This window comes from Equus caballus, chromosome 8 (genome assembly GCF_041296265.1).
Source record: "Equus caballus isolate H_3958 breed thoroughbred chromosome 8, TB-T2T, whole genome shotgun sequence".
NCBI lineage: Eukaryota > Metazoa > Chordata > Mammalia > Perissodactyla > Equidae > Equus > Equus caballus.
Genome location: NC_091691.1, coordinates 65,278,852 through 65,294,651, shown reverse-complemented (window position 1 = coordinate 65,294,651; position 15,800 = coordinate 65,278,852). Strand labels below are relative to the sequence as shown.

Below are 15,800 nucleotides of genomic sequence, written 5' to 3'. Positions count from 1 at the left end.
AAAGAAGAGGTAAATAAATGAGAAACATCACGTTCCTGGATAGGAAGTCCTGATGTTATAAGGATGCTCATTACCTCTCATCTCTCTCTATATATTTAATATAGTTCTAATCAAATTCCCATAAGATTTGGTTTTGGTATTAACAAAATATTCTAAAGTTACTATAAAAGAATATCTGTGTAAAAAATCAATAAGTAGAGTTATATACAATATTTACCCAATCAGCTATAAAAAACTTATTATAAAACTGATATAATTAAAACATATAGCACTAGCACTAGAATAGTTAGAATGATAGAACAGAATAGAATAATAGTACAGAAAAAGCTCTTATACAATGACACAGGGCATTCCAACAAAGACACCTAGAGGAATGAGTCACAAGCCATTATGAAAGCCCAATTTCTAATACAGAACCAAAGAAAGTAACTTTAAGTCAAAAAACGCAATATGGCAGGTTAAGATCATGACAGACTGGTTTGAACAACATCTTCCTTCTTAAGAAGAGAGAAAGCTTAAGAATAGGCTTGTGTGGGAACAGCCGAGGGTCAGCATGATGGGAGTATGCCACACCCCACGAGCACCCCTTCTGACTGGAGTCTCAAGACATTATCAGTGATGGTCCTTGACACCAAACCCTGAGCAGATACAGGAGAAGAGGATGAGAACCAAGCTCAGTCCACAGACAGGCTCTTTCTGATCAGCCATATGTCTTCCCATATTTATTTATTTGTTGCCTCTCCTTAATATAGATCCATTTCCTTAAACAGATATTTCCTGAGGGCCTACTCCTTGAGTGGGGACATTTCCATGGGGACTAATGAAAAATGCACACCTGTGGAGGGCCAGGATGCCCCTGACACCAATAGTCAGTCCTAGGGTAAGAGGAAATAGGGGTTTCTGTCTCAATTCTCTGATAAAAGGACAATCAGTAAAATCTCTGCCTTCTTCCTCAGAAAGTTCCAAGAACTTTCAGGAAGGAAAGGATGATGGAAGGAGGCTCCTGTGGGCCCAGGATCCAGGCACAGGATGCTAGACTAGGGTTGACTGGAAGTGAAAACGGGAACAACTGTCTCAGGGGTGAGATAGTTGGTCAGCAAAAGAGTGGAAGTGAGGCAGTATGGGGCCAACAATTGTGAAGCTGTTTCTGAATGTCCTACTTTTCCAAATGTGTCCAGAACTGTTCAGGGAGAAGAGGAACTTACTTCTTTAAGGGGGAAAGGGTACCTTGGGAAGAAGTTAGGCTCTGTTTTGCTTCCAGAAAGCCTAGTTGAGCTGAACTCCTGAGTGGAACCAGGTGGCGACACTCAGTATATAGCCCAGCACATCCTTTGAAGATCCAACTCTCAGGAAGCCTTTAGAATGCCAACAGTTGCCCTTCCAGAAATATTGTCTTTGGAGAAATCTTCAGGCTTGGATGCCATGTAGGGCGTTTGTTCATTTTTGGTTTTGACTCAGCCAAGAAGACTGCAGGGAGAGGGGGAGGGAGTGTGGACAGGCAAAACGGTGCGAGACAGAGGCCATCCTCTGGGGAAAGAGATGCTGTCAAGGCGAGCAGAGACCTTAGAGAGAAGGGGCAGGAAGGAGCTCACTAAGGCAATTCAGCTCCTTTCTCCCAAGCTGTCCAAGAACATTGAGGGGCCAGCTTCCCGGAAGGCAGAAGTGAGCCCCTCCAGGAAGAGGCTTCAAATAGGCAGTACCCAAAGCCGCAAAAATTACAGGATTTCTGAGAAGCACACAGAGGAGGTAGCCAATTTAAGTAGGGACTGCTAACTGCCAAGGCTTAGGGGAAGGGCTGACTGTTCTCTGCAGCCCCACATTCACCTGGTGGTTGGCTTCCCGGGCTGGGCTCTACTCTCTAGAGCCAACCAGCTCCAAGAGGTAGGGCTCCGCAAACTCAGCCGCTCCTAGGAGCAGAAAGTAGGAGCATACAATAGGAGTATTTTCTGGAAGAGTTAAGCCAGATATTTAGGGCCAATCAGGGGGACTCTTGGTGCAACACCAATCCTTGACACAGAGATGGATGACTACGTGCTTCACAGGGAGGAGATGCGCAAGCCAGGATTTTGGACAGAAGACATTCTTGCCTCCAAGAACAAGTATTTTAGAATCTGCAAGTAAAGAAACAAACTGGATTCTGGATGGTCATTGGGGGTGAGGGGTCACTGCGTAAGAGTGCCCATAGCGGGTTTCATTTAACATCCTGAGAAAAAGATCACAACCCCCGCCCCGCCCCACCCATAATCAGTTTGGGAAAAGGGAAGGGTGAGTATTTAGGCAGCAGTTAGGAACAGGTGAGAAGGAAAATTTAAATGCTAAATAGTAGTCATTAAGCTTAGAGACTAATTTAAAATCTCACAATAGAATCTCAGGAAAGTCATGTGACAAAGGTTAAGAAAATTAATAGCACAAAAATGATAGGCCTGTTAACACATCTACATGGCTTCATGCAGCACACAAGCAGATTCAACCCTGTTGCACTGGATCCACTCAACCACCCCAGAAGGTCAGGGACATCGGATCAGGCCTGGATTCTTGTTTCTCCCCAATAGGGAAAAACAGGCTCAGAGAGGTTGACTGACTTGCTCAAGGTCACAGAATTAGACTCCAGACCAAATGAAATTTAAAACTGCAATAGCAAAGTATATAGATCATATGGGGACAGGGAGGGTCCTTTTTTTAAAATGGCAAGATTTAAAGACCCCCAAAGGAAGAGCATGAGGAAGTGTTCAGAGCATAACCTTGCAAGTAACCAGAACAAAATGGAATCCAGGGATCACATGGACAGGAGCCCTGCAGGGTAACTGAAAACATCCAGAGCAGCGAGTCATCCACATGGGTCAGCCCCATTCACGGCTGTGTGACCTTGGCAAGCCACTGAACTTCTCTGTGCCTCAGTTTCCCCTCTGGCACCTATCTCACAGGGTTTGTTGTGAGGATGAAATGAGACAATGGATATAAAGCAGTGAGAACAATGCCTGGCCCATGGTAAGTCCTATAGAAATGTCTGCTAGGACAGTCAGAATAGGATTACTGGTATTAATACGTGTAAAGTATTTATGGCACTGCCTGGAACATAGTGCCTTCTAAGAATTAGTTCTTAGCTATTTTCACCACCACTGACTCCTTCTTATTATTTTTACTCTACTGACATTATATTTTAAAAATATATGGTCTACCAATGTATATTTTTCATAACTAATGCATCTACCGTGTTTCCTGATCAAAGGCGCCTGCATAAATAGGAACGTCAGATCAAATCAGCGTCCCCACCCCGAATGGCGATAGTTCCAGGGGAAAGTATGGAGACTTGATTTTCAATTTAGCCTGCATAGCTGCTTCTCAAGGACTCGGACCACTCGCATGGGGCTTTGTTAATGACTGCAAACAGCTCATGGATGTTCATTAGAGTCTGTGCAGACCCCCAGGCACATAGAATCCCAGAGTGGGAAATAGATCTAGAAAATGAGCACGCCTTGAGTGGTACTGAAGATCTCCTTGCAAAGGACGTGGTAGAGGACATCTTGGCTTCTGTTTTTAATGAGGAGGATATCATGGTGACTGCCACATGCCAAATTCCTCCTGAGGCTAACAGACTAATGGGAAGGACTAATGGGAAGGGGAGCTCTGGAGAAAGATGAGGAAATTCTCCTTCTTTGCCAGGATACACATCTACCTCCATGATTGATGGCAGAATGGGCAAACAGTAAGTCACTACCACTAACTGGGAGAAAGCAACATCACTTACCTGAGGCGGAAACAGGTCTGATCAATATACTGACACTTTCTGAAGGAAAACCAGAAACCATAGTTTATTTATACTAGTGCTTTACAACTTTGGGTACACAAAAGAATTCCCAGGGGTACTTTTAAACAACAGTGGGTTGGGTCCCATCCTCAGAGATCCTGATCTCCTCAGTCTGGAGTGGGGCACAGGGGTCACAGATGTTTAAAAGATCTCTCTTGCAACTGATTTAGACTTTCGAAAAGTCTGAAGGCTTTTAAGACGGGATTGTTGGATGAGTAGAAAGTTGTTCTTTCAAGCAAAGGAATATAATTCAAAAGTAGGAAACAAAAGGCAGGAATAAGAGAATATTTCTTAGGATAGAAAAACAGTAACAGGGTCACCCCCACCCCCACCCCCCATTCCAAGATGCAGCAAGGACTGGTCCTGCCATTTTTATGAATGAAGTGGGATAAAGTTCCCACATAGACAACGCAGGAAGTTTTTATTGATGTTAAAATGAGACTGACACGCCCACCAAATGCCGAGCTCATCTCACTCCTGGGAGCTGAGTTGTCAGTTACTGAGAAACAATCCTTCCACATTCCAGAGTAAGGCAGCTCAGAAGCTCTGGGCTTGGGCACAGCGGAGTCCTGAAGACGTGGCCACACATTCTGCCACAGCTAACACAACATAACCAAATAACAGGTGTGGTTCTTGGAAATAAAACAGAAAACCCTGTTCCACCTCTCCACACAGGATAGGGCCTCTACCTGTGGCACACCATGATAAGAAGGGCCAAGGTCCAGAGATGGGCCACCCTGAAGGCAGAAACTTCCTCATGAGGGGAGAGCACGAAATGAGAAGAGTAAGGAGGGGAACATGACAAAAGACTGTTGGAGGCATGCAGCCTGGGCAGGTGAACAGGGCTTGTTTTCCAGAGTCTCTTGAAATGCTGCCATGAAGGATTACCCTTTTGGATTTTTAAAGAGTAGTTTTACTAGAAATAAAGAATGTAACCTTTACAAAGTGGAGATTCAGCACATAGAACTTGTCACCCCAGAGGGTGCTGCGACTGAAAATAGAACTGGGCTAAGAACACGATTTATTAAGAGAACTCTGTGAGTCTTGGAGAATACCACTAAGTCTGAGAGCACTTCCATGAAAGGCGACCGACCTCTCAAAACGCTTCTCAGCATCACTGTCACAGACCCCAGGCCTGGCTCAGAAAGCACTAGTTCTAAAACGGTAAATCACCCCTCCCACTCCCCAGCAACTGCCAAAAGAGTGACGCCACGGAATGTTTTCAAAACTGTCTGCTGAGAAAGTGACAACAACAATGATGCCACAATACAGATGTCATAAAGATGTGACAGCTATGGAATTTTCCTTAGTCCTGTTACAAGGGAGACAGCGGTATACATGGGAAAGCATTAAGGCAAAAAAAACAAAACAACAACAACAAAACAACTAAGACTAAATAAAGGCTGAAAATCCTTTAGTTAGGAAAAAAAGTTTCTGAGGAACCTGCCATAATAGGCTTGCCTCACTGTTAAGTTTAGGGGAAAAAAGTATCCATTTCTCACATTTGCCTTTTGAGTCTTCCATAGCAGAGGTCAACTGTAAAACAGTTACATTTGCATCGTTAACACGGTTCATCTAGTCCCTAACCAGGAGACTTGTGAGAGAACAAGGGAGCGCTCCTCATAACTATGCCAGACAACAGGCATACCCCAGGACCACCCTGGGGACACTAGGATGTACACTCACCCCACTGAAGTCCCAAACTTGGGTGTGGAATTTCCAGGAAGAATTCAGGCTTTCTGAGGATGATGTTAAATAAAATAACATTTGCTTACGATCTGACCTTGAATATAGGGGTAGGAAGGATTTTACTCTCAGGAGAATAAAACCAGGCTGGGGATGGCTGAGTCAACAGGGAAAGTAGTGGTGAGAAGAAATGCCCCCTCACTGGTATCTCATTTTTCACTTTAAATCAGTGGTTCACAACTTTGTTTGAGTCCATGGGGAGCTTTTAAAAATAACCCAGGCTGGGGCTCATCCCAGACCAAATAAATCATCATCTCTGAATTTTCTTAAAAAGTCACTGCTAATAGTTTCTGATTTGTTTAAAAATGTCATGGTAAATAAAGTTGAACAAACCCTCCAAATCCATTCTGGAGTGTCTCCCCCTCCCCATGAGAAACCTAATGCACCCAGGGGAGTAAGGCGGCATTGAGTCCTCAGAGGGGAAACCAAGTCCCCTTCTTCCTTCTGGTCTCTTCTTCCACTCCACAACTGTCTTGGTCTCTCTGCAACTTGGGACATAAAAGCTGCCACTTGGGAGCAGGAGGGAATTTGCTGCCCTGGATGAGGCATACAGGTTGGAATTCCCCTTCTGGGGCTCCTCAGGATGATGTCAAGTCCATGGAGGGCACTTCCCCACACCCCCAGGGCTTTCTGCCCTGACATCTTTCTCCAGGGTCACTTTAACTACCTCCTATATGATTCAACACGTCTTAGACCAGCAGTAGAAATACAATATGATGATATGTAGCAAAGGATTTCTGTCTTTCTCCAGAAAACATAATTAAAGTCATCTTACTAAAAAGCTATATATATTTCCTGCTGAGAGAGAAAAGCAGATCCAATCCCAGAAACTATTTGGAAAGGAAACCAAAAAGCACATATTTCTGTTCTTATCATTTCCATTAAGTGGTCACAGAGCTTTGGGTCTGGCATGAATGTTTGTTTTTGGGGTGACTTGGATGGTCATAACCATACCCTGTAACTCTGGTCTGGTGTAAGTTTTCTGATGGAAATTAAAACCCGTTCCCTTGGCTCTGTGCTGTTTTGTGAGGTCTATTTCATTTTATTTGTGTTGTGCTCTATTGTGTTTAATGAAAAACATCTCATGAGCCAGAATTCGGAAGTGGCTGTTTATAGCTGTGGTTTGTGAAAATCAGTCAAGGATTAGAAATAGAAGTAAAATTCGTTATTGTCTGTATTGTTAACATACACATAATGGATTCAGCTCTCCAATGTGATGTGTTTCAATCCTAATTTGCTTTCTCACCTTTTGAAACCTTTGTAAATTAGGCCCTGCTTACAGTTCCTATCCCCTCAAAACAAAGGTATGGGCTCCTGGGTCTCATTGTAGAACATTCTGGAGTTTGGTAAATTTTTCAATATATTACTTTCCTTTTATGCTCTCACTTTATAAAAACTAGGTAAACATTTGTCCTTTAGCTAGGCAATAAAATATTTTATTTTAAAGTAGTATTTTATTTATTAAAGTATTTATTTTATACCTCCTTCAAGCAAAAAGAGATGGACTACTGAGAGGACACCAACCAGACTCTTATCATCCACCACAGTGGGACCAGGAGAAGGAGGGAGGGAGGTGAACCATCCATTTTGCGTCTTTCTCAAGGAAGTTTTTAATCTTGCCATTTCCTTTACAAAAATGAAGTCAAAAGCGCCTTTCCTGCCAAACTGTTACTCCCTTTTATTCCTCCTACCCTGAATCAAGGGCCAGACTCTCCCCGGCAGCCTCCAAGGGGGATGAGTAACCAGGGGAAGCCTAGAGGGTGCAGCCAACCAGATGAGCCCACATGGGGGAGGAAGAGGATGAAGGAGATGGCCAACTGGATCAGCAGGCGGGAGGGAGTGTGAGCGAAGTCAAGTCTTGGGTAACTCCTGGCAACCAGAGATGCTGTTTCAACCCAGCCTGGCCATCCTCTCCCAAATTCCAGGCTTGACCGTAAGAAACGAAGGGGGCACGTGGGTGGCTCAGCATCACATGTGACCAGTCCTGGGAAAGTCAGGACACAGAGACACCGAGAGCAGGTGCCCAAAATCACTTTCCTAGGTGTCATTTTCTAGAGAGGACAAAAGGAGGTCTACTTTCAGCTAAAGGAGAGGACCTATTGGGCAGGATTTTCTGTATTGGATCTAGTGGTTTGGATTTACAAAGAGGAGAAAGCTTTAATCCTGACTTGGGATTCCCGAGGCTGGTAAGAGTTTGGATTCACACCCTCACCAAGACTGGGCAGAAATCAACACCAGGGTCAAGGCCAACTAGGGGAGAGTAGCAGGTAGTTCCAGACCCCTGGTACGTGTTTTAACAGGAAGTCGACTGATTATGGCTCTCCTACCCGGCCTTTCAGCATCACATAGTGGTGACAAGCACTAACTCTGTCACTCGCCTCCTTGTCTGAAGGGCACTCTTGTCCTGGCAATACTGCACATACTTTTTGATTCAGAATTGGTGCCCAACTGCCAGGTCAGGGGGTCTGACTCAGGCAGCTTTATATTCACTCCAAAACGATGATAAAGGGAGCAACGCATGGAGCTAGAATTCATTGGTGATAAGAGGTTCTTGCATGTTTAATCTAAATTATACTTTACAAAGTGTTTTTGCATACCCCTAATTCCTGAGAAGAGAGGACAGTTTCAAATTTGTTTTAAAACTGTAAAATACCCAGAATCACAAGGGTTTCTAAGAAACCCAGTTTTGTTTTTGTCCTCCTCAAAGCCCCAGTACATAGTTGTATATCCTAGTTGAAAGTCATTCTAATTCTTCTATGTGGGACGCCACCACATCGTGGCTCGATGAGCAGTGTGTACATCCACACCCAGGATCCAAACAGGTGAACCCCGGGCTGCCAAAGTGGAACACATGAACTTAACCACTCAGCCAGAGGGTAAGCCACAGGCCCCAAAACCCAGTTCTTTAAGATATGTAAAGGAGACCCTATTATGGTGTTAGCAGTGAGTCATCAGAAATAAAATCTGTGATCCAGTATCTTACAGCTTCTTTATCAGTGTTCATTAACCATGACTTTACCTCTGATGCCCAATAACTTCTTGTACCGTGCTTCTCATTTATAAAAGTGGATATAAAATCTCTGTTAAAAATACCATAGCAGCAACGCCTACAGAATTCTCAAACATTTACAAAAAATAAGAAATCTAGATGCATGTGTCATATTTACAGGATGCTAACTACCTGACTCTTTGGAAACATCCGGATAGTTGCGGCATGCTGATTCAGCCAGGAGATTATCCGAAGAAATGTCACTTAGATTACTGCCTTTGCAAAAGCATTGTGTGGTTATACTGTGTGGAACCTACCACTATCAACGATAACCAATGAAGGTAACAGTAAATAAACACATCCCTGAATAAAGTCGATGTGTTTGAGAAATCAACACATCTACTTTCCTCTAGTTCACGTCAACATCTGCTGTTGGGCTCTGCTAATATTCCCCGGTTAATCTTTTCATCTTTTCCTTCAGGTTCTTCGGTTCTTTGCAAGTTACTATGCCTAATGATGCTGGTAAGCTGCCGTCCCCCTTAGCTATTAGAAATTAGCGTCCCTTACTCATTTAGCTTCCACCTAGCGTGTGGTACAAACAGTACTACTTAAAGGTCAGATTTTTTTTTTTTTTTTACCAACTGCCTTTTTTACCAAATAGCGAAAGCAACATGAAGAGAATTTTATATACAATAAATCTCTCAGTCCTACTCAACAGCAGAAAGTAACTCTGCAAATCAAGAAGCATGCTGGATGCGAGTGGTACCTTCGAGACGGACAGTTCCTTAGATTTAGACTCAAACAGGTGCTCCAGCCTGGAAGTGTCCACCTTAATAGGTTCCAGTTTCGACCACAGGAATTCTCTGCAGCGGCGGTTGTTCTTACACGGCCACTCAAAAGGCCGCACTTCATTCCAGAACAGACGGATGGTCTTCTTTTTCTTGGTGAATGCCGGCTGACCCCTGGGTACCTGGGGCCACCCTAAGCCCTGAGGAGCGCTGAATACTGGAGGAGGAGCCAATAAATTACCGGGGACTGGAGGGGGAGGCACGCTGTCCAACAGGGGTGGAGGGGGAGGGGGTGGCAAGCCCAGAAAGGTGGGTGGGGGCGGGGGAGGTGGCCCCGGGGTATCCCTGGGACCCAGGTCCACGTCCAGGACGTCGATGTCGTCCTCCTCCCCCAGGTCGGTGAAATCCATATCTTGGATTCTGAGCTCCCTCGGATTGGCCATGAGCTGGTCCCAGATGTAGTCAGATTCCGTCTTTGGCTGTGTGGATGCTTTCTCCGGGACATTGTCATTGGGCTCGGCGTCGGGAGAGATAGAGCCTCTCCCCAGGTCCCCACTGTTGAATTTTTCAGCAAAGGCTTTCACGCTGCCCCTATTGTCCAGACAGCCAACGTCCACCCTCCTGACACTCTCATCCTGGGCCAGAGAGTTGGCCTGCAGGGTGGATATCCTGCTGGCCAGGCTGGATACGGCCTCTGCCCCCTCCTCAGTCTGCCCAGTCTCACCCTCGCCCTTCTCCTCCTCATCCGTGGGCTTTCTGTTATGGGCATACAGCATGTCCAGCATGAACCGTTTGCTGGTGAGGATGTCGCCACACTGTTCATTTACACCAACATCCTGAACACCTGCAGACCACAAACCTGAAAGTATACAAGAGAAAAAAATGAGAAAGTGCCAGGGGCCTCAATACCATGAGAAGAGCAACTAGGTGATATGTGGGCTTCATACACACAGTGACTTCAGAGAAGACACTGAAATAAAGCAATTGAAGAGGAATGTGGTCATGGCTGATAAGATGCTCTTGACCAGGAAGACACGCTGCATCAAAGGCCCAATGACACACTCCAGGACTCAAGACTCTTGTAGGTGTGACACTGGCTTGTGGCTCCCACCTAGGCTCATGGGGAGAATTTTCCTAACCTTTCCTGCCCACCCGTGACAGCTGGTCAGCACCTACCCAGCCACAGGTAACTAAGGGGCTTCTGCCCTAACGAAACATAAGAAGGCAAGGAAGATGCTCCCTCGCCCACAGCAGGTGTTGGAAAGGCTGTAGAGTTATCTCTGTTTCTCCCCCTTCACATCTGCACCAGTGCAGCTCAAAGTGCCTGGAGAAAGGCACAAACCATGCCATTGGTTGCACTTGAAGTTTGTGGTCACTAGTCTTCAGGAGACACTTAATGCTGCCTGGCAGTCTCATCGATGACCTCTCCTAGATGACTTTTCACACCCCTCTCCTCTAACCTCTCCATCCATCTCATCCTCACACAAGCATGGCCTTGCTTTCTAGTTCAACAACGTAACAGATGAAGTCAGAAGAGATCTTCAAAGGCCTCCATTCCACCTCCACCTACCCACCTGTACATGAACCCCAACCATGGCCTCCCTCCTGTGACTACTGATAAACTGTCCCTCTCAGCAGGGATCAAGCACTCCACTTGCGCATTCGGAAACCACTCCAGCAATTCCCTGTCCTGCATCTCCCAAACTCCTCCCACTAGACCTTCCTACTGGCATATAAATGTGGTATAATTTCACCCATCTTGAAACAAAATGAAACCTCACTTGACTCCATTTATCCCTCCAGCTATAACCCAACTTTTCTCCTTTCCTTTAAAGTAAAGCTGCTTATAAGAGTTGTTTTGCTCACTGTCTCCAACTTCTCTCTTTATTCTCTTTTGAAACAGTCTAATAAAGTTTTGCTCCCACCACCTTTCAAAGCTGCTCCTTTCCAGGTGACCAATGACTTTTCTGTTGCACTAGACCCAGCTGATCACTCCCTTCTCCTTTACTTTATCTTTTGTTTGGCTTCCAGGACATTGCACTGACCTGGCAAGCTTCCTTCTTTCTGGTTGCTCCTTCACAGTCTCCTGTGTTGGTTCCTTTTTATCTTTAACCTTTGTATGTCCTTGGACTTCTTCTCTCCATCTACACTCACTCTCTCGATCATCATCTCATCCAGTCTCCCGGCTTTAAATACCACCTTCTCCCCTCACTCTCATTCCCCTCATGAACCTACTTCCCCTGCAGTCATTTCCTGTCTCAGACATGGCAACATCATCTATCTTGCTGCCAATACTAAAATCCTCAGAGTCATCCTTGACTCCTCCTATTCTTTCATCCTGTACATCCAGTGTAGCAGGGCATCCTGTTAGCTAAATCTTTGTTACATCCAGGATCCAACCACCTTCCTCATCAGCTCCCATGCCACGACCTTGATCCGAGCCAGCATGGTTTCTTGCCCACAGCATTGCAGAAGTGTCCCCTAGCTGGTCCCAGTGTCCACTCTTGCTCCTTTATAGTCAATTCTTAACACAACAGCCATACGATGTGTTAAAATGTCTGAACATATCTTTCTGCTCAAAGTCTTCTAATGGTGCCACATTTCACTGAGACAAAAAGCCAATAACCTTTCAATGTTCACAAGCCTTGAGTGATCCTACCTTCATTTTCTTTAATTTCTTATCACTACCACTGCTGCCGCCACCACCCCAAGACATACATACATGAACCTCTTCAGGTACAGTAGTTCCTTGACAATCCTAGAACTCACCAGGCATGATCAAGCCTCACAGCCTTTGCCCCTCCTGGGACAAACTGCACACAGTTAATCACACAATTTGCCCCTCAACCTCCTTTAGGTCTTTGCTCAAATAGAGTCTTCTCAGTGAAGCCTTCCTCGACCATCTTATTTAAAATTGTGCAACCCTCCCTCTCCCCAACACTGTTTATCATCCTTTCCTACTCTATTCTTCACCAGAGTGTTTATTACTGTCTAACCTTCCACACATTTTCCTTATTTATTTTATGGCTGCCTTCGCCCCGTCACTGAAACGAGTATAATAACTTGTTAAACCATCCACTTCACTGGGATGTAAACTCTGCAAGAGCAGGGGTTTGGGTTTGTTTTGCTCACTGTTTTATTGCCAGCATCTAGGATGAATGAATGAATGAATGAATGGTCGGGAATGTTATTCCTCTGAGTTTGCTTCCTAAGGGCCAGCAGGACTGCGCAGTAGGCATTTCAGGATGTGAGTCCCATCAGATACCAGGGCTTCCACCGGTTCTTGTATTGGGAGGTATCAGGAGACCCAGGCCATGGGCATGAGCAAAGGAGAACAGCCTGATCGAACATGCTGGGGGAGGGTGCTAGTCTCTCTCACGTGGCCTTGCCTTGACCTTAGAGGAGGCATTGATTGGGGACGCACCAAAGCCCCCTGGTGCTTTGTTCTCCCGGTGTAGCTTTGTCCTCTCTGCTCTGCTCAATGGTGGCCTAACCTCACCAAGGGACTAATGCCAGAACAAGGAGCTCTTAAGCCCTCCTGTAGGTTTCACAAACAAAATACACTTTTGTTTGTCAGGAGATAATCACCATCAAAGAGAGAGGAGATGGCATTTGAGGACAGGACAGAAAATTCTGGTTATTTGGAGCCTCTACAACTAGTCAGACAATCCTGTAAATAGGGAGACTGCTCTGACGCCAGGAGATGGCTGCAGCAGATAAAGTGGCTGAGTCTCTCTCAAGAGGCTGCCTCACTCTTTCTCCATTTATTGGGAAATGTTGGCAACTTCTTATTTTGGCAACAGGGAAAAGAGTATAATCAGGTAATATTTTAAATGTTGGTTTTCTTGTGTACTCTCTTCATTTAACTTAGGTCTTGTTTTATCGTTACGTAGTGTGATTTTTTTGTCCTTGGCAATTTCCTTTGCTCTGAACTCTATCTGATATTAATATAGCCAGTCCTGCTTTTCTTTGATTAATGTTGGCATGATATATCTTTCCATCTGCTTATGTCATTATGATCATCAACCATAAGGTGTTACTCCGTCAATGGAATCAGAATATAAGGAAATGAGTTTTGTATAGACAGCATATAGTTGGGTTGTGTTTTTATCCACTCTACAAATCTCTGTCTTTTAATTTAAAGTAATTAGTGATATATTAAGGCTTACATCAGCCATTTTGTTTGTTTTGCTTATTCCCTTTATTTCAGTTCCTGTTTCTCCTTTCTTGGTCTCAGTGGTTACTTGACTGTTTTTTTAGAATTTCAATCTGATTCATTTATAGTGTTTTTGAGTACACTGCTTTATGTAATTTTCTTAGCAGTTATTCTAGGTATTACAATATACACACTAATTGATCTGTCTACTTGTATTGATGTTTTACTACTTTGAAGTGTAGAAATTTTACTTCCACAGAGATTCCCTTACCTTCCCCACTTTTTAAATATAATTGTCAAGTATTTCCTCTACAAACATTGAACACTACATCAAATAAGTTATAATTTTTGCCTCCACCATCAAATCTGACTTAAGAGACTCATATGGAGAAACACAGTCTTTTTTATTTACCCCTATTTTTATCCATTCTGTTGTTCTTTTCATTCTGAAATTACAAGCCTTCTGTCATCATTTCCTTTCTGTTCAGAGAACTTCCTTTAGCCATTCTTTAAGGGTAGGCCTGCTAGTAACAACTTCTCTGAGTTTTTCTTTAACTGAGAATGTCTTTATTTTCCCTTTATTCTTAAAGGCTACTTCATTCTTAAAGGCTGCTTTTACTGAAGATAAAAGTCATGACTGACAGTTCTAGTCTTTCAGCACTTGATGCTATGCCTCTTCCTGCTGGCCTCCATGTTTCAGATACGAAATTTGCTGTCAACTGAACTGCTGTTCCTCTATAGCTAACACATCAAGATTCTTTCTACTCTCTTTCAAGACCTTGTTTTTGGTCATCAGTTTTCAGAAGTTTGATTATGATATGCTTTGGTGTGGATTTCTTTGGATTTATCCTCATTAGGATTTGCTCAGCTTCTTAAATCTGTAGGTTTATGCCTGTTGCTAAATTTGGGAAATTTTCAGCCATTATTTCTTCAAATATTTTTCTACCGCTGCACCTTTCTCTTCTCCTTCTTAGACTCTGATGAAATGAATGTTAGTTCTGTTGATATAATTCCATAGGTCCCTGAGGCTCCTGTTCATTATTTCAGTCTATTTTTTCTCTGCTATTCAGATTTGGTAATTTCTACTGATCTGTTTTCATATACACTGATTATTTCCCTTGCTGTCTCCAATCTACTATAAAGCCCATCAAGTATTTCATTTTGGTTATTGTATTTTTCAGTTCTATAATTTCCCTTTGGTTCTTTTTAAATATCTTTTATTTATTTGCTAAGATACTTTGTTACTTTTTTTCATGTATTTCCTGAGTGTTTGTAACTTCTCACTGAAGTATTATTGTAACGGCTGCTTCAAAATCCTTGCCAGGTATTTTCAGCATCTGGCTCATCACAGTGTTAGCATCTGTTGATTATCTTTTCCCTTTCAAGTTGTGATTGCCCTAGTTCTTGATATGATGAATGATTTTCAATTGTATCCTGGATATTTTGGGTATTATTTATTAGGCTTTGGATCATATTTAATCTTCTCTTTTAGCAGGCAGTCACCCTTTATAGGTGTAGTGTAGAGGTCTTGGTGGGGGTATTGTTCAGCTCCCTGTTGGGTCCTACTGTCACCACCCCAGCAAGAGGGCTGACTCCCACTGCCTCACTGCAGGTAGGTAGGGTGGAGGTTCAGGACCCCCTTGACTCCACTGGCATCTTCTACTGGCTCACATTGCCTCACTGCTTCCACACAGAAATAAAGGCTCAGCTTCCCACCAGTCCCCACTGATTTTGGGTTGGGGAGAGCAGAGTGCAGACTAGTCCCACTCCAAACCACATAATTCTACTTTGTTTATGCTTGTTTGGGATGGAGGCTCAGCTCCCCACTCGGCCCTCCTGGTGTCAGGGATAAAGAGGGTGGTGCCGAGAGCAGCAGTACGCTGATTAGTCCTCTTCCCACTGCTTCTTTAAGTCTTGTTCCTGCTGGGTAGGGTGAAGGCTCAGACCCTCACAGGACCCCAGTGAGACTACCCTGATGGAAGAATTGGGACACCACTTGCTTCTTCCCTGCAGGGAATAGAATATCAGTTCCCCATTAGGCCAATATTACCCTAGCATGGGAATCAGAGCACTGCCTGTTTTCCTGTGCAGGGGACAGAAGACTGGCTCCCTACTGAGTCCCACTAAAACCACAGGGTTGGGGGAGGAGAACTGGAGCAGTTTCTCCTGTTTCCATGGGGTGAGACTATATAGAAGATCACCTCCTCTTTGGTCCCACTGAAGCCACTGGGTCAGGGGAGAGGGAGGACAGTGGAAGATTTTCCAATAATGCTTGTCTAGGGTACAGCATGTATTAATAGCCAAAATATTTTC

General features: G+C 44.2%; 1 protein-coding gene across 40 annotated transcripts in view; it reads right to left on the bottom strand.

Moving 5' to 3' along the window:
- The window catches only part of FHOD3 (formin homology 2 domain containing 3), a 455,074-nt gene that overhangs the window by 52,504 nt on the left and 386,770 nt on the right, over positions 1–15,800 (bottom strand). For all 40 annotated transcript variants that reach the window (XM_070220968.1, XM_070220943.1, XM_070220944.1 and 37 more), the window contains one exon: positions 9,310–10,190. In XM_070220968.1, the coding sequence (XP_070077069.1) occupies positions 9,310–10,190 (881 nt within the window). The remainder of the gene's footprint in view (positions 1–9,309; positions 10,191–15,800) is intronic.